Source organism: Musca domestica, unplaced genomic scaffold, assembly GCF_030504385.1.
Source record: "Musca domestica strain aabys unplaced genomic scaffold, Musca_domestica.polishedcontigs.V.1.1 1, whole genome shotgun sequence".
Lineage (NCBI taxonomy): Eukaryota > Metazoa > Arthropoda > Insecta > Diptera > Muscidae > Musca > Musca domestica.
In genome coordinates, this window is record NW_026712114.1 from 22,028,352 (window position 1) to 22,048,379 (window position 20,028).

General features: G+C 35.7%; 1 protein-coding gene across 1 annotated transcript; it reads right to left on the reverse strand.

The window, feature by feature from the left end:
• Nucleotides 1-13,881: 13,881 nt before the first annotated feature.
• On the reverse strand, nt 13,882-14,291 carry LOC109612869 (small ribosomal subunit protein eS8-like). The gene is made up of 2 exons (XM_059124362.1): nt 14,274-14,291; nt 13,882-14,227 (listed from the first exon to the last, which is right to left on the reverse strand). The coding sequence occupies exons 1-2, from the start codon at nt 14,289-14,291 to the stop codon at nt 13,904-13,906; spliced, it is 342 nt and encodes a 113-aa protein (XP_058980345.1). The 3' UTR covers nt 13,882-13,903.
• Nucleotides 14,292-20,028: the final 5,737 nt, after the last annotated feature.

Sequence of the window (20,028 nt, forward strand, 5' to 3'; positions counted from 1 at the left end):
CCTGGTGTTCTATGAGCAGACCTTCTGGTCTTCTATGAGCAGACCTTCTGGTCTTCTATGAGCAGACCTTCTGGTCTTCTATGAGCAGACCTTCTGGTGTTCTATGAGCAGACCTTCTGGTCCTCTATGAGCAGACTTTTGGTCTTCTATGAGAAGACCTTCTGGTCTTCTATGAGAAGACCTTTTGGTCTTCTATGAGAAGACCTTCTTGTCTTCTATGAGGAAACCTTTTTGTCTTCTAAGGGAAGACCTTCTGGTTTTCCATGAGGAAACCTTCTGTTCTTCTATGAGAAGACCTTCTGGTCTACTATGAGAAGACCTTCTGGTCATCTATGAGAAGACCTTTCGGTCTTCTATGAGAAGACTTTTTGGTCTTCTATGAGAAGACCTTCTGGTCTTCTATGAGAAGACCTTCTGGTCTACTATGAGAAGACCTTCTGGTCCTCTATGAGAAGACCTTTCGGTCTTCTATGAGAAGACCTTCTGGTCTTCTATGAGAAGACCTTTCGGTCTTCTACGAGAAGACCTTCTGGTCTTCTATGAGAAGACCTGTTGGTCCACTATAAAAAGAACTTCTGCTCTTCTATGAGAAGACCTTCTGCTCTTTTATGAGAAGACCTTCTGCTCTTCTATGATAAGACCTTCTGCTCTTCTATGATAAGACCTCCTGGGATCTTTTATGAGAAAAATACCTAGTCTTCTATAAAACCATTCCAGGATATTTAAAAATATAACGAAAACGGCATAAATTTTCGAAATAAGATTTCATAACAATTACCTGGCATAAACGTACGATATCTCTGTTAACGCCGCCCCAAACCTCATAGCCTGCTATTGAGGAACAAGTCCATGTGTGCGGTTGTCTGACAAAGGACCTTTCAATTAATGTCCTGTTGCGTATGAGGACACACTAATGGATGATGTGCTTCAAAAGAGTACGACCACATGTCATGTTCTGTGGCCGATGGCATTGTTACCATCGGCATTGTTTTCGGTTGTTGGAAGTTCACAACAAAGATGACTGTCATTGTTCGGTTTCATTTGAAAACTGTTTGCTAAACCTCTAATGACTGTGTTTTTAGCATGTGAACCGATGATCATTAATTATGTTGCACTAAAAGGGATTTCAGTATTAAAGGGAATAATTTTGAAAAATTAATATGAAATGGAACAAGAAATTTAAAATCATAGAAGTTTTTATTGTTGTTGATTTAATTCGCATTATCAAGTATGACAGTAATAGGATTTACATATATAAACACATAAAATTTATGTAAATTAAATTATCCTTCACACTCACACAAACACACACACACACACACACTATGTTGTAGAGTATTCTTAGAAAATACAGAATGCAAATAATGACAGGATGTGCTTTCTTTTCTCTTCAGAAAGTCATAAATAAAGCAAACAAATTATAAAAAATTGTCATTTCCGGACGTGGAGTGTGGAGAGAGTTAAGAAATGGAATTAAATTCAGTTGTCATGTGGACTTCAGGAAATATTGCAAAAAATGTGAAAAGCACAGAAAAAATTGTCCGGTCTGTTATGTGATTGTTTAGTGATTAGCCAGAGACTCTTAAAATATTAAAAACACCGCAAAATATTCGTAAAAATTCAGCATTGACATGGTTGGGAGATTCATCAAATATTACTCGATTTTTAAGTCAAGAAATCTTGGAAATGTTTTGCAAAAAATGGGGCTGTTTTCCCTAAAAACATAAAATAAAATTGAAATAAAGCATTATTTTTTTAGGAATATATGTAAACAATTTAAAAATATGTAAACAATTTTAAAGCTTTGTCTAAATTTTTGATCATAAAAAAGGATGGTCTTGCAAAGGAATTGAAAAAATACATGTTTTTTGAAGAAATCCTTAAAACATTTAAAGTATCCTAAAACTACTCGATTTTTTGCTAGAAATTTCAAAAATATAAACTAATTTTAGGTGTTTTGGTCAGAAGGTCCTAAAAATAGTTAAGAGTTTTTCAGAAAACATTTTCAAATTACATAAAAAATCCCCGATTTTTATAGTAGGGATGTCGATAGTGAAATAATTATAAAGTAGTCCTTCAAATCTTGGTTTGGTCGGGAAGTCCATGAAAAAAAATATATAAAAAATATAGATATATTATCCTAAAAACTTCGTCAGAAATGTTCAAAATATCTTCGATTTATGTATTTTTGCTCAAGGGCTATTTAGGAAAAATTATTAAAAAAATTATAAATTATTTTATTTTAAAAAGTATAAAAAATCAATCTTTTAAAACATATTTTGTTCAAGTAGTAGCTCAGCCCTTCAAAAATATTATAAAAAAATGCTTCATTTTTGAACAGCAAATCAGGGGTTTTTGACGTGGTGAGCAATTTATATAGAAAAAATCCACGAATAATAAATTTTTTTTGTTGATCGCTCCCACAAACATTAATTTCATTTCATTCCGATAAAGCGATTGTCCACTTGGCTTTTTCGGCATTTTGATGTGACAACTTTGGGGCAAGGCAAGGTATATAATTTTAGATCATTCACAAGTGAATGATAATCACACTCCCTCAAAAATTGTAGAAGAAACATCGGCTTTTGGCCAGAAAAATCAGAGTGTTTTCGATAACACATTTTAAAATTGTAAAATATTTGTGACGGAAAATCTTGAAAACAGTATTTAACAAAAAATTGCAAGACATATAGTCGGCAAGTCATTAACAAATTTTTTGACATATCTTCGGGATGGTTTTCGAAAATATTAAATTTTCTCAATTTAAAAATATTTTCTTAAAGTCGAAAAACACTTACAATCTCCGATTTGTATAGTCGGATAGTCGACCCACAATTACAATTGTACCTATGTATGTCCGTCCGTCTGTCCATGTTAATTTGTAACAAGCTACAGGTCGCAATTATGACTTCATCCTCACGAAATTAAAAAAAAGTGATATATATAGGGGTTAAAATGTAAAATAAAACATAACGTTTATGTTAAAAAATTCGAAAATTTACACAAAACTGCGAATATTTTTTAACCCGGTCAGATCACAAATACATAAAAGGTCACTTCTGGCCGTTACCGTGATGCTGATAGCCTAGATATGGGATATATACCAATATATTTACAATATATATGTAAAAAACTTGATCTTAGTTATTCTGCTTATAAGTCAAGAACAGCTGGACTGATTTTCATTCAATTCAGAATGGTACCCTGTTAGAAAAGGATAAAATCTAAAAAAGAAATTGTGTAAAAATATACCAATAAAAGTGAATATTTTTTGTTGCATTTTCTCAATTTTTTTCATATTTTTTATCGCATGTGTTCTTTCAATTTGATTTACAATTTTGAATTTTAATATACAGGCCGCAATTATTACCCGATCCTCATGAAATTTTGCATGGGATAGGATCTCTGTAAATATCGTTGCTACATAATAATAACTCAAAATGTCAATATTTGGCAAAATTAATTGGAAAACATGTTCACAACTTAAAAAAAAAAAATACTTGACATCGGAGTTATTCTCACAAGGCGATTATACCAAAAAGTGTTCTGATATGACCAATTGACCACCAACGAATAGGTGTAATCCAAAGATCTCAATCAAATTTCGAATCTCTATCCTAAATATTACGAGATATACAGGGTGAAATAAAAAACTGCAACAAAGTCAAACGCCATAATTGTTACATTTTCTTAATTTTAATAAATGAAAGCAAAAAATGTCGGAAATAGCATCAAATTTTAGAATACGTTTAGATTTGTTCGAATTGATCACCTTTTGTACGAATCATGGCCTTCAAATGGTCAATGAAACCGTTACACGCTACCCAAATGTTGCTCTGCAGTATTTTGGCCTATTCCCGGCGAAGCGCTTGCGTGAGGTGATCGCCACTTTGGTATTTTTTAGTGCCAACCTTGCTTTCCAAAATACTTCAGACACAATAGTCAAACGGATTGGTATCCGGAGATTTTGGTGGCCATTGTGCGCTGAAAATTAAGCGAGCAACCGCATTTTGTAACTATTCTTGGGTGGTGCGTGCTGAGTGAGATGATGCTGAGTCCTGTTGGAATGTCCAAGGTCTGCAGCCAAAATGTTTGCATGCCCAAGGTTTTAATACAACCTCCAGAATATTTTCGCGATAATATTCGGGATTTATTCAGATACCACGGTCGATTACTACGAGCGAAGAGCGACCATCGGCTGTTAGGGCGGCCCACACCATCACCATGGCCCGCGCTTGAGTTCTGGTGGCCAACCGAAGGCGCACATATTCTGCTGATCTCTTTGACAAGTAAACACGATCATTTTGTTTGTTTACAAACTGCTGGACAACGAATTTTTTCTTATCGGAGAAAATCAAATTCAGCAGTTTACCACTTTCGGCCAAAGCGAAGCAACTCTTTAGCTCTTTTGGATCTATTTTCTTTCTGTTGCGGTGTATGTTCTGGCACTTTTTGGAATTTCAATGGCTTTATGGCCCGAGATAATTTTTCAATATTTGCCGAATGGAATATTGCGATATATTCAGCTCACGAACCATTTTTCGGTCACTGCGACGCGGGTTTCGATCAAGTCGCTTTTTTACTTTTTGAACCATTTCTGCTGATGTTGCTGTTTTCTTCCGTCCACTTCTTTGACGTCGGGCTACCATACCAGTATCACTGTAACGAGCTGTGTTACGAGACACAAAAGATTTATTCACATTTAAATGCTGGAATGCTCTAACGATAGCCACACACTTGAATTCCATCACGAATAAAATTTTTTGGAAAATTCTCACCAAAATGCTTTCGTTCGCTTGTAAAAAATATAATGAGCTGTCACTGGCATAATTTTAACAGCTGTCGGACGAGTGATTTAGAAATGACAGCAGTCTGAAGCTGGTTGCACTTTTTTCATATCACCCTGTATTTAAACAACTGATGAATTTTTCAAAAATATTTTTGGAAAACAAGGCCTTGTGTAGAAACATTTCTGGTCCGCAATCGTAAAATTTATATGATCGGAAGTTCTTCAAAAATATAAAAAATATCCTTAACATTTAATGAGAAAATATTAGAAGTATTTTCAGAAAATGTCGCGTGTTTTGAGCGGGAGTTCCGTGAATTAAATTTTGAACATACTTAATTTATGTCTAATAGTTTTGTTTGTAATTCTAAATTGTATTCAGGAAAACCTTTAACAAAAATTAAAAATACAACGAACTATTAAAATTTATTTAAAAAAAATCCACTTGTTTTGGTCAGAAATTACTTAGGAAATTCAAAAATTCACTGTTTATATAGTCAAGAATTTATTAAAAATTGTTTGTAAAAATCATATTTGTTTACGAAATCTCAAGAATCTTTTCAAAAAAAAAAAAAAAAAAAAAAAAGATCGAGCCAAAAGAAAAACTAAATATTCCCGATTTTCGTCCAGGATAACTTCGAAATGTTTTTAAAAAATGCTCTTGTTTGGTCCGAAAGTTTTTAAAATAATTTATTTAAATCAATGGGAAAAACTACGATTTATAATGTTGCGCTTTTTGAGAAAAATAAGAAAATTTTGGCCCTCCATCATTTGAAATGAACTTGAAAATTTTCAAAAAAAATTCGAAAACTACAACTTAAATGAAAATTGTTATATGGGGACTATACTGGATATAATAATATAATGTCGCAAAAATTATGAAAATGTCGAGTATGGGGTGGTCCCGTCATATGTGGGCCATACGAAAACGCCGGCCTGCATACACAATTTTTTGACATAGGTTTTAGTACCCATTATGATCTTCCAATACGAAATGTTAAGCGATTCCGGAGAATAATGTTGCTGAAATCATGAAATACGGAATATCGGGATGTTTCGTTATATGGAGGCTATACGAAGGCGTGAACGTGCATACACATTTTCTGTCATAGGCTGTAGTATCCATTACGAACTTCAAGTACCAAATTTGAAACATTTCCTTTGAATGACGTCGCTTAAATCACCAAAGTACCAAAAAATAGGGAGGTACCATTATATGGCGGCATACGAAATTTTTTGTCATAGGCTGCAGTACCCATTGCGAACTTAAATACGATATATTATTACAATTACGGTGAATAATGTCGCAAAAATCATGAAAATGCCGAGTATCGGGAGCTAACGTCATATGTCGGCTATACGAAGACGTGGACCTGCATACGAAACTTTTTGACATTAAGATCTTCCATATCGGGAGGTAGCGTTATATGGGGGCTATACGAAGGCGTTCGTACGTTCATAGACAATTTTCTATCATAGGCTGTAGTATTCATTACGAACTTCAAACACTAAATTTGAAACGATTTCGGTGAATAATGTCGATAAAATCATCAAAATACCGAATATTGGGAGGTGCCATTATATGGGGGCTATTTGAAGGCATGGACCTGCACGAACAATTTTCTGTCATAAGCTGTAGTATTCATTACGAACTTCAAATACCAAATTTGAAACATTTCCTGTGAATGACGTCGCTTAAATCATGGCGGCTATAAAAAAAACGTGGATCTACATGGCCTAGTACCGAAAGTCCAGCAGACATAATATACATCTGAGTAAAATTTTATAAACCACTTCATTTCGTTCGGAAGCTAGAGTGATTTCTACAGACGGACAGACGGATAGTCGGATGGACATCGGTAAATCTACATAGAATTTTATGCTGATCAAGAATATATATACTTCGTGGGGTCTAAAATGTATATTTCGAGGTGTTACAAACGGAATGACAAACTTAATATACCCTCCGTACTATGGTGGAGGGTATAAAAAGGACTAATACATACTTTTGGAACGAATCCAATATTTTATGGTGAACTCTTCGCTGAAGAAGTAGCGGGAAATTGCTAGTTATTATTCATAATATTTGAAGGCAAAAGTCGTAAGGGCATGGCAAGCTCGACTCTCCCTTCTATTAAACGAAGGGATAGAATGTTCGAAACAAAGTAGATTTCAATCAGAATTAACTTTTAGATATTTTTTAAAACTAACAAATTAGATACGATACGATATATCCCAAATATCTCTTGTGGTATAATATATGGTATCTGCCCAAAGATTTAATTTACGGAAAATGAGGAGAATGGCCAATAAAAAATAATAATGGTCAAAAAAATATTCAACAGGGAAATCACAATATTATAATTTAATTTTTTTCCTCCGCCATTTGGGCTTCGACAACTAACGATTATACGTTTTACGGTTATTAGACTTAAAATTTAATTAAACTCAAACGTAGACGTTGGGCGCGTGACTAAATATTACTCGCTTACTCTCGGTTTGAAACACAGATTATTTATTGATTTATATTCCCTGCTACATTTCTCAACTTTTTTCATTTCTATAAAAGAAATTTACTAACACTTTCCATCAAAATACTATAAGGACAGGACAATTCCACCCCCTTCGCACCCCCTTGGCACTTAAACATCATCATCATCATCCAATGTAAAAGTCAATTTAAAATTTGTCACCAAAATTTAAATTGAATTCCATCCAAAGCCATCACCTTTACAGCCCGACTCTGTTGCATCAGCATCAACACACATACGCTTCATCCTAAAAAACCCCTCCGAAAACTGTTGAACATTTCATTCGAATGATAAATTCCATCATGTTTGGTGGTTTTTGTTATCCGGAATACTTTACGCTGTGGCATTTTGAAGTTGTTCCTTCAGTGGCATTGTGTTATCGTCAGCACCAACAGACCCCCCCGTTCAACTTTGTTGTGTTGCAATTTCGCATACAATATATTTCAGTTTCCTCTGTCTTCTTTTTGTTGTTGTTGTAGTTGTTGTCATCCAACAAAATGTTGTATGTATGCAAATATTGACAAATTTGGGTTTATAAGTGTAAAGTTTGTAGTAGTTGGTGTTGTTGTTGTTGTAGGTGGTGGTGTTGCTTTTGTTTATTCTTTGCATTCGCATTTGCATGTTTTCATTGTATTGTGTTGTATATTATGTTATTTTATTTTGTTATTTTATATTTATTTTACCTGTATACATTTTAACGCGAGGGATTTCAATATTTGGCTTGTTTGAGGTGGTGGCGGTGTTGGTAGCTCATCATAAATTCACACACACACAGAACCACATACGTGCGTGCATTGGAGTTTTCACACACAATGTGGCAAAAATTTACATAAAAATTGTCAATTTAGTACGGCCTCAAGTGGACCAGCAGGATAATAATTGGGGCAAGGTCTGCTTTTGTTATTTCATTTTTTTCGTAGGTTCAATTTATTGGAAGTAAGTTGACATTTGCATTTTCAACCGGGTGGGAATTCCGTTGTGCGGCTGGGTGTTGAAATTGATGTTAGTGAAAAACCAAAACTGTAAAACATCATATTGAATTGCACTTATGTAGAGGGTACTTTAAAAATTGTGTGGAGTTCATAATATTGGAATTTAAGGAGTGAAAAAAGCAGTAAGTTCGGCTGGGCCGAACCATTTGGACCGAACACCATTTGGACCGAATTTGGAAATTGAATCCTTAAAAAATTCTGTTAAAATTTTAAAAATTTCGAATATAGCTGTTATGATGGTGTCTATACGACGTGTACCTACATAAGCATTGTTTTGTCATAAGTCGTTGCCAATTTTGGTGGGTATTGTATCTAAACTCGTCAAAATACCGAATACAGGGAGGTACTGGAATAAGGGGCCTATAAGAAGACCTGAACCTGCATAGACAATTTTCTGTCACAGACTGTAGGTTCCATTACGAACTTTAAATACGTAATTAGTTTGAACCAATTCCGGTGAATAATGACGCTAATATCATCGAAATATCGAATATGGAGAGATACCGTTATATGGGTGCTATACGAAGACCTGGACCTGTACAGACGATTTTCTGTCTTAGGCTGTAGTATTTATTGCGAACTTCAAATACCAAATTTTAAACAATTCCGGTTAATAATGTCGCTAAAATCATCAAAATACCGAACATAGGGAGGCATCGTTACATGGGGGCTAAAAACGTAGAATTTTATGGTTTCAAATATTTTACAAATAATGAAGAAACAACCGGTATTATCGTCAATGACCATTGAAGAATAGGTAAAAAGGAGTGTTGTGGTAAATTACATTTTAGAACGTGACTCTGCTACAACGAGGAAGGTTTTGTGGAAGTTCGAGAGTTTTTTTTCTTAACGAATCGCCCTTAAAATAGCAACAAATAGGAATAATTCAGTCTGCCCAATCTCTAATTATTAAGGGCAATCCGGAATTGGTTTAGGCCCATATCTGCACAATAACTCTAGAAGGGAATATGTGATTTTGCCCTAAATTGGTAATAATATTTCGTAATATTATTGTCAAATTTATATTGAGTTCAAAAAGAGACCTCTTTTTCTGGAACTTTCCTGACCAAAGTTCCAAATTTGGAAGTTACAAACTTAGCTAAGCCAGGAATATATGCCCAGCTTTGGCCATTTATGTATGATTTTACCGACATATCCCATAATTATAATACAAAGACAAAAAAAAAAAAAACGGCAACAAATTCAAATGCCATAATTTTCACATTTTTTTTTTAATTTTATTGAACGAAAGCAAAAAAGGTCGGTAATAGCATCAAATTTTAGAATAAGTTTAGATTTGTCAGAATTGGTTACCTTTGGCACGAATTATGACCTTCAAACGACCAATGAAACCGTCACACGCTGCTAGAATTTTGCTCTGAAGTATTTTGGTCCATTCCCGGCGAAGCGCTTACTTGAGGTGATCGACATTTTGGCATTTTTAGTGCCAGTCTTGCTTTTGAAAATACTCCCGATACAATCGTCCAACCGATTGGTATCCCGAGATTTTGGTGGCCATTGTGCGCAGGAAATGAAGCGAGGAACCTCCTTTGGTAAAAATTCTTGGGTGATGGTGCTGAGACCTGTTGGAATGTCCGAGGTCTGCGGCGTGCCCAAGGCTTTAATACACCCTCCGGAATATTTTCGCGACAATATTCGGCATTCATTCTGATGCCACAACCGATTAGTACGAGCGGAGAGCGACCATCGGCTGTTATGGCGACCCCCACCATCACCATGGCCGGCGCTTGAGTTCTTATGGCCAACCGAAGATACACATTTTCAGCTGACCTTATTGTCAAGTAAACAGAATCATTTTGTTTGTTTACAAACTGCTGGACAACGAAAGTTTTCTCATCGGAGAAAACCAAATTCGGCAGTTCACCACTTTCGGCCAAGCGAACTAACTTTGTAGCTCATTTGGGTCTATTTTCTTTCTGTTGCGGTGTAAGTTCTTGCACTTTTTAGAATTTCAATGGCTTTACCCTGAGCTCTTTTTTCAACATTTGCCGAATGGAATATTGCGATATGTTCAGATCATGAGCCATTTTTCGGCCACTGCGACGCGGGTTTCGACCAAGGCGCTTCTTTATTTTTCGAACAATTTTTGCTGATGTTGCTGTTTTCTTCCGTCCACTTCCTTGTAACGAGCGATGGTACGAGACACAAAAGATTTATTCACATTGATTTCCTGGAGTGCTCTAACGATAGCCACTTGTGGTATTCCGGCAAAATTTAAAGAAATCACACTATCACGCCTGAATTCCATCACGAATAACTATTTTTCTTGAAAATTCTCACTAAAATAATTTTGTACGCTTGTAAACAATATAAGGAGCTGTCACTGGAATGATATTAACCAATGTTGGACGAGTGGCTTAGAAATGACAGCAGTCTGAATTTGGTTGAAGTTTTTGCATCTCACCCTGTATTTAAGATGATTTGTTAGATGTGAATCCTTGAACCCACTTTATGGTTTTTTGAAAAGTTTAATAGCATTATCCAAACGGTCTTACTGGTATTTTTATGCAGATACTTTTATATAAAAAAAAGTTTTCTTTACCCAAAGATGAAGGGTATTAATAGTTCGGCTCGGCCGAACTGAATGTTTTTTACTTTTTATACTCTACACCACAAGGTGGTCAGGGTATTATGTCTTTGTGCATTTGTTTGTAACAGGCAAAAGGAAACGAGATAGATCCATAGTTCCTTTTGATGATCTGCAGAGAATCACATTCTGAGTCGATTTAGGCATGTCCGTCCGTCTGACCGTATGTCCATGTATTTTTGTAAACAAAGTACAGTTCGCATTTATTGCCCGATCCAGATGAAATTTTACACAGATCATTTGTTTGGCCTAAGGGCGAACCCTAATCGGGGATAATCGGTCAAAATTTAGATATAGCTCCCATATTTATCTTCGTCCGATTTGCATTTTATTGTGCACCAAACGTGTAATATCAGCCCGAATAGTATGGAATTTTGCACATACAACCAAATTAGGCCTGAAAATAAGTGTGCCAAATTCGATCGAAATCGGTTCAGATATAGCTATAGCTCCCATATATATTGTTACTTTTGTCCTCCGCAGCCGTAATATGCACTCTGTAACAACAATATTTGGGGAAATATGGAAAATACAGCTCAGAAATACATTTGCAAAATTTTATCGAGATCGATTCAGATTTGGATATAGCTCCCATATATAACTTCGTCCGATTTAACTTTTATTGTGCACCAAACGTCTAATATTTGTTCAATTGGGATGGAATTTGGCACTTACAACGAATTGCGTGTAGAAGCTAGTATGTCAAAATTGGTGAAGATCGGTTCAGATATAGCTATCGCTCCCATATATATTGTTCATCCGAATTGTCATATTTGTTACCCACAACCGTAATATGCACTCCGTATTAACGATATTCAGGGAAATATATCAAATACAGCTCAGAAATATCTTTGTCAAATTTTATCGAGATCGGTTCTAATTTGGATGTAGCTCCCATATATATCTTTATCCGATTTCAAATTAATTTTGCACCAAATGGGCAATACAAGTCCGAATTTAAAAGATACAAATGCTTCGGCATATTTAGTCCTTTGAACTTTAAATTATAATTATAATCATAGCGTGTATGATTGAATTCTCCAATAAAAACTTTTTTTATGCGGAGCTCTACTAAATGAGCGAAATGGTGTAGGCTATCATAAAGTTGGCCCCGCCCGACTATAAGACTTTCTTTACTGGTTTCTCATGTCAAATGTCAAACAATTTAATTGTAATCAGCCATATTCTAACATAAATTTGTTCTCTTCCTGCACAAATTTCCAAAAAAATGTTTACTGTGCATTAGTATATTTTCCATAGAATTTCTGAGTTCTAGCTGATATATGCAGAAGAGATCGCCATAGCTATTGAGAGGGTAATGTAAGCACGAAAAACATTTTCTTCTTCGTTTTGTTTAACTTTCCTTTTTTTCTTGCCCAAAAAAGATTTGAAGTGGTATAAAAGGAATAAATGCGAGCATAACTCAACTCAAATGAAGTCTGTAGTCTGTAATTTTTTTTCGAAATAAACACTTTTTTGTATCAAAACATAATAACGATAAATATAAAAAATATACAATGGATTTTTACACGCTTTTAAGACAAGAATTCAAACAGCAATAAAAACAAAACAAAACAAAAAATATTATTTTATAATTAAATATTATTATTTGTATTCTTAAAATAAATTGTATTATCCAATATTTTTCTCTTCTTCCCTTTTTATGTCCATTAAATTTTAAAACATAACAAAATTCAAATACTTTCCTCAAATGACGCATGTATATCCCCGATGCCCTTGAAGCAAAACGCCCGCACACACACACACACAATTACCACTTTAATTATTATAATTTGTTGCAGTTATATTTACACACAAACACATTTTAATATTTTTACAACATTTTTCACTGTAATGCATAACAATTTGCTGTTAATTTTTTTTTTGTTTTTACATTTTATAATTAAAGAAAACATCTTTTCATCGTTTGCTGATATTTTAATTACTGTCACCATTCGGTTTGAAAATAATGAATAAATGATGGTTTTAATTGAAATTGCATGATGGCAAAAAATGAAAGGGAAATTAAAAATATGTAGCGTATTTTTTGTGTCATTATTCGATGATTGAATCGTGATGAATTTAATAATCGGATGGATAATGGACGATTTAATTGTCCTCAGAAAATGTGGTTATTAACTGTCATTTATAGCTGGATGTGGCTGAGAGGTAGTCATTGTTAAATCAGTGATGGCGATAATTGTCAAATTAAAAATAAATATCATTAAAATTGCAATTGTAATAATATTGAATAAAAATGAAAGAAATGAAGAAAATACTACATTGAAAACCGGTTGAAAAAATTAAATTACAGGAAAATGATGTTATTTATTTATAAAGTACTAGCTGAACTCGGTGCGCTTTGCTATCCCTTTTGATTTGCTATCCATTCAATATTAAAATACGAGATTGTTGGCTAAAAAAAAGACAAATTTAAAATTTTAAAAAACGTAATTGTTAAAATACTTTTATGCGTTCCATACCAGGAACAGCTAACCATGAGAAAAGCAGAAACATGTCAAATTTAGTCGGCATACATGAAGAGTTTGTCCTTCGAATTTATCAATTTCATAGTAAATGTCAAACATGCAGAAAACTGCAATCTTTTGAAGTTGAGTGGCATTTCTATTGCAGTTAGTGACTGCGAGGTAACAATATACTTCGCGTAATGATCGTATCCTCAATTACATTATTGTGTAGTTTTTTACTGTTAGCTTAATACCATTGCAAATCCATTGTGGGTCAATGCTTCTTAATAAATTCATATCCCAATCTGAACCCATTTCAATATAATTTGTCAAAATTTACATTTACACCAAATTCCGTCACACCTTCTATATTTCATTGCAATTGGAGGTACATACCGTGGTTGGTGCATGTGAAATCGGTCGAGATTATATATAGGAGCTATATCCAAATCTTAACCAATTTCTAATTAATTTGTCAAATTTATTATTGGAACCAAATAATAAAACATATAAACGGTTTATTTCTTGGACTTGATTTTCTTAAGATAGAATTCCAATTCTTTGCCTTCCAAAATGTAACCATCGGCACGACCGCATTGGCCGGGACGAGATGAGACACTGGCTAAGAGACGACCAGAAACGAATTGATCTTCCAAAGCTTGTTCAACCTTGGCGTACTTTTGACGTCCCAAGTACTTCTTCATAGTCTTTTCGTTGCGCTTCTTGGTGAGCACATCGTTGTCATCTTCCTTTTGTTGTTGCTTGGGGATACGTTTACGGCCCAAAGGCAAAATGTAGTGAGATTCATACCATTGACGGAAGGGGGTAGCGTCTATATGTATCTATCAATAGATATGTGCATATAAATCTTAAATTTTTGGGAGTTACCTCAGATTCTGATGCCATACCTCTAGTTCCAAATGAAATGTTAAAAACTTATATAACCTATTTTACTTTCAGGCGATGTAGTAGTATACAGATTGAGGTAAAAAAAACTGCAACAAAGTCAAACACCATAATTTTTAAATTTTTTTAATTATATTGAATGAAAGCAAAAAATATCGGAAAGAGCATCATATTTTAGAATAAGTTTAGATTTGCTTGAATTGGTCACCTTTTGCACGAATTATGGCCTTCAAACGGCCAATGAAACCGTCACGCGCTTCCCGAATGTTGCACTGTGGTATTTTGGCCCATTCCCCGGCGAAGCGCTTGCTTGAGGTGATCGGCACTTTTGTATTTTTAAGTGCCAACTTTGCCTCCCAAAATACTCCAGACACAATAGTCCAACGGATTGGTATCCGGAGATTTTTGTGGCCATTGTGCGCTGGAAATAAAGCGAGGATCCTCATTTTGTAACCATTCTTGGGTGGCGCGTGTTGAGACCTGTTGGAATGTCCAAGATCTGTGGCCAAAATGTTTGAGTGCCCAAGGCTTTTATTCACCCTCCATAATATTTTCGCAATAATATTCGTCATTTATTCTGATGCCACGGTGTGATTAATACGAGCGGAGAGCGACCATTAGCTGTTATGGGGGCCCATACCATTGGCATGACCGGCACATGAGTTCTGATGGCCGAACTAAGGTGCACATTTTCAGCTGACCTCTTTGGCAAGTAAACCCGATCATTTTGTTTGTTTTCAAACGGCTGGGCAACGAATGTTTTCTCATCAGAGAAAACCAAATTCGGCAGTTCACCACTTTCGGCCAAGCGAAGCAACTCTTTAGCTCTTCTGAGTTTATTTTCTTTCTGTTGCGGTGTAAGTTCTTGCATTTTTTGGAATTTCAATGGCTTTACCCCGAGCTCATTGCTCAATATTTTACGAATGGAATATTGCGATATGTTCAACTCATGGGCCATTTTCGGCCACTGCGACGCGGGTTTCGATCAAGTCGCTTCTTTACTTTTCGAACCATTTCTGCTGATGTTACTGTCTTCTGCCGTCCACTTCCTTGAAGTGGGGCTACGCTACCATTATCACGGTAACGAGCGATGGTACGAGACACAACGACTAACGACTTGTGGTTTTCCAGCCAAACATTAAGAAATTAAACTATCTGGCTTGAATTCCATCACGAATAACTTTTTTTCTGGAAAATTTTCACCAAAATGCTTTTGTACGCTTGTAAATAATATAATGAGCTTTAACTAGAAGAATTTAAACAGCTGTCGCACAAGTGGCTTAGAAATGACAGCAGTCTGAAGTTGGTTGCAGTTTTTTCATCTCACCTTTAGTATATTTACAAATTAATTTTGGAAAATCTACATATGAAAGAATATTTCCCCCATAGAAAGGTAGGCTGATATATCTAATTTTCTTGCTGATCATTCGCATTCTTAGAAATTATAACATAATTTAAAATGTTTACCCATTTTGCCTTTGACCTGACATAATTTGTGGACCTATGATTTCTATTTTTGCAAATGACTAAATTCGGTGAAAGAGGTCAATGTATGAGTAAACCATTTTTTTAAGCAACAATACAAAACGCCGTAGGTTGATAGCCATCAATCCTTTATCACATCAAATATTCCTCATTTGAACTTTGTTCTTTTTTTAATTATGCGTCATTGATATCTAGATGAAAGTTCAATGCTCTCGAGTGTTCAATCTCTAACAGCATGACATTCTCTATTTCAAATTATCATTAAAAACAGAGATTTTTAATCATAATTTTGTCTATCCATCTATAAAGTGTCAAAATCAAAACAAATGTCTATGGTTCATTCAACTCTGCGGCAGAATCAATCAATTGTGTTGCAGGTTTTGATGGAAGACATCATTAACAATATTTCCGATTAAAAACCAAACCACATTGTTGTCATAGATATTATGAACTTTTCATTGTAAGAAAATTTTTGCATGTATCACAATTCTTAAAATAATCAGGAAATGAGGGAAAATGCTTCGAGGTCTTCTATTGTCTATAGAATATCTTTCAGAAAACCAGATGCTTTCTGTTATTCATAAAAGGTCTTTTTTGGTACATTTGGTTGGCCATTGGAGGTCTTCTATACCCTACAGAAGACCTGGAGGTCTTCTATTGTCCATAGATGAGCTGGATGTCTTCTATTTTCTATAGGAGAAGCGGAGGTCTTCTATTGTCTCATAGAAGAGCTGGAGGTCTTCTATTGTCCCATAGAAGAGCTGGAGGTCTTCTATTGTCTCATAGAAGAGCTGGAGGTCTTCTATGGCCCCATATAAGAGCTGGAGGTCTTCTATTGCCCCATAGAAGAGCTGGAGGTCTTCTATTGTCCCATATGAGGAGATCTTCTATTATTCATAGAAGACTTGGAAGCCTTCTATTGTCCATAGAAGAGCTGGAGAGCTTCTATTCTCTATAGAAGCCAAGAAGGGCTTCTATTATCCATATAATTTTAGGAGAGCTTCTATTGTCCATAGAAGTTTAGGAGGGTTTCTATTGTTCATAGAAGCCTAGAGGGGGCTTATATTGTTCATAGAAGCCTATAGAAGAGCTGGAGCTCTTCTATTGTTCCATAGAAGAGCTGGAGCTCTTCTATTGCTCAATATAAGAACTGGAGCTCTTCTATTGTCCCATAGAAGAGCTGGAGCTCTTCTATTGTCCCATAGAAGAGCTGGAGCACTTCTATTGCTCAATAGAAGAGCTGGAGCACTTCTACTGCTCAATAAAAGAACTGGAGCTCTTCTATTGTCACATAGAAGAACTGGAGGTTTTCTATTGCCCATAGAAGAGCTGTAGGTCTTCTGTAGGTCTTCTATAGTCCCATAGAAGAGCTGGCGGTCTTCTATTGCCCCATAGAAGAACTGGAGCTCTTTTATTGTCCCAAAAAGAGCTGGAGCTCTTCTATTGTCCCATAGAAGAGCTGGAGCTCTTCTATTGCTCAATAGAAGAACTGGAGCTCTTCTATTGTTCCGTAGAAAAGCTGGAGCTCTTCTATTGCTCAATAGAAGAACTGGAGCTCTTCTATTGTCCCATAGAAGAACTGGAGTTTCTATTGCCTATAGAAGAGCTGTGGGTCCTTTATTGTCCATGGAAGAGCTGAAGGTCCTCTGTTGTCCATAGAAGAGCTGAAGGTCCTCTATAATTTATAGAAGACCAAGATTTCTTCCATTGTCCATAGAAGACCTAGTGGGCTCTTATTTGCTATAGAAGATCTGGAGGGCTTTTATTGGTCCTAGGCGACCTAGGGGGCTTCTATTGTCCAGAGAAGACCTAAGGGGCTTCTATTGTCCAGAGAAGACCTAGGAGGCTTCTTTGTCCAGAAAGACTTAGAGGGCTTATATTGTCCAGACAATAGGGTTTCTATTTGCTAAATAAGGCTTGTAGCGCTTATATTGGCTATATAAGACCTGTAGGGCTTCTATTGGCTATAGAAGACCTGCAGGGGTTCTAATGGCTATGGAAGACCTGTAGGGCTTCCATTGTCTATGGAAGACCTCTATGGCTTCAATTGGATATAGAAGACTTCTAGGGCTTATATTGGCTATAAAAAACATGTAGGGCTTATATTGTTTAGAAGCCGTGGAAGGCTTCTATTGTCAATTGAAGGCCTGGAAGGCTTCTATTGGCTATAGAAGACCTGTAGGGCTTCTATGGCTATATAGAACCTGTAGGGCTTCCATTGGCTATAGAAGACCTGTAGGGCTTCTATTGTCCATAGAAGACCCGGAGTGCTGCTATTGTCCATAGATGACCTTGAGGGCTTCCATTGCCCATAGACGACCTAGAGGTCTTATATTGCCCATAGACGACATGTGATGGTTTCTATTGGCTCTAGAAGACCTGAAGGGCTTACAATGGCTATATAAGCCCTTTAGGACTTATTTTGGCTGTATAAGACCTATAGGGCTTATATGGGCTGTACAAGACCTGTCTATTGACTTCTATTGTCTATTGAAGACTTACAAACAAAATGTCAAACATACCATACCCTCCGTTACATGCTTTCGTGTAGTTAAAAACATTCGAGCTTGATACTCTCATTACTTGTATAACTTTCTCTCATTTCCTTCATCCTTTTGTTTTTGGTTGTGAAAGAAGTATCACTTACTTTAAGGACTTAGTACAGCTTGTTGCGTAAACAAAAAAGGTAAATCTTAACAAAAGTATAACATCTAGTGAAAAAAGATATTTTCTCAACCTAATGAATAGTTAACGAGCAAAAATGGAAAAGACAAACAAACAACAAACAAGAAGTTGACAGGGAAAAGGAAAAAGAAAATTCGCAAGGAAAATCTCTTTTCCATAGAGGAGACCATTGTGGTTGCTTGCTGGCGCAGATGTCATATGATTGGCAAGTTGAGGTTAAATTCAATAAATGGAAACTCAATCAGAATTATTATCCTACTAATGGAAAATGATTTATGAATTCAAATTGATTATGAAACCGGACACAAATCGAATGCTAGGCCTGGAAATTACCAAGAAAAGGGGTTTTTTTTATTTCAGCTATTTTATGCAAAATAAAAATAAATAAATACCGGAAAATTTGCCATCACGTAATGAGGAAAAATTCTTGTTTGTTTTGAGAGCCTGCAATGAACGACACGAACAAAACATGAAGTAACAATACTTTCTCTCACTTTTTCGTAAAAGTGTCCCCCACCCATCCCAATTGGGTCGTTAAGTTTCTCACAAGTGAAATGCGGATTCCATGAAAGCCCATTTATACGAGGGATTATGAGCTGAGGAAAAAGAAGAAAAATATAAGAGGAGTATTGTCTTAACGTCTTTAATTACTTAAGAAACCCCTACTCAAGGTAAAAAAGGGATTGCTGCCGTCTTAGAATTGCGAAAGCCTTTAATGGGAAATTTCACGAAGACGAAGGCAAAATTTTGTGACATCTTTTATAAGCTTTACAATTAATAAGAAAATGGAGGGTTGCAGATTTCCATTGAATTATTAAACTATAAATAGCATATTGTGTAAAGCGAGAGAGCGAGTGGGAGAGGAAAGGAAGGGAAGTGTCGGACAAAATATGATTGAAATGAAGGTCATAAATCTTCAATTGAAAATGTGTTTTTCACTGGAATTGTAATTAGTGCGAAATTATCCTCCACTTAAAAGGACAAAGAATGAATGGGATGTCAAGAATTAGAAAATATGTCAAAAACAAACAGAAACAATATGAAATGATGTTTAATAAAGTGAGGTCCTTTTAGGGCATCATAAATTGTAATTACACTACTATTTTGGGGATTGGTATACAACTTATTGCGATAAAATACATTTTGGGTACCAAAAATGGAAAAAGATAGGGATCAGCTTATCTTCTTGTTGAGAATAAAATTCATAAGTTACTATATTAAGAACGCGAGCGGAATCAGTCTTTATATACAGGGTTGCCCATATTCGACGGACCCATGGCCCATTCCAATCGACGAGGCTTGTCCGCAGGCAACATTCTTTGCGTCAATTGCATTTTGTACGGGAACAAATGCAAATCAATGCGAATAATCCGTTGTAAAGTGGACCGAGCCATGCCCAACTGCTGAGAACGGCGTTTTTTGGGATGTTCTTGGGGACCTCTCAACACTGGCTCGTACGGCAGCGATATTCTCGGCCGATCGCCTTGGTCGACCTTTATATGGCCTCTTCGGATTAGAAAGAGCCTTACCAGTCGAAAATTTCTCGTATAAACGCTTAATGGTGTTC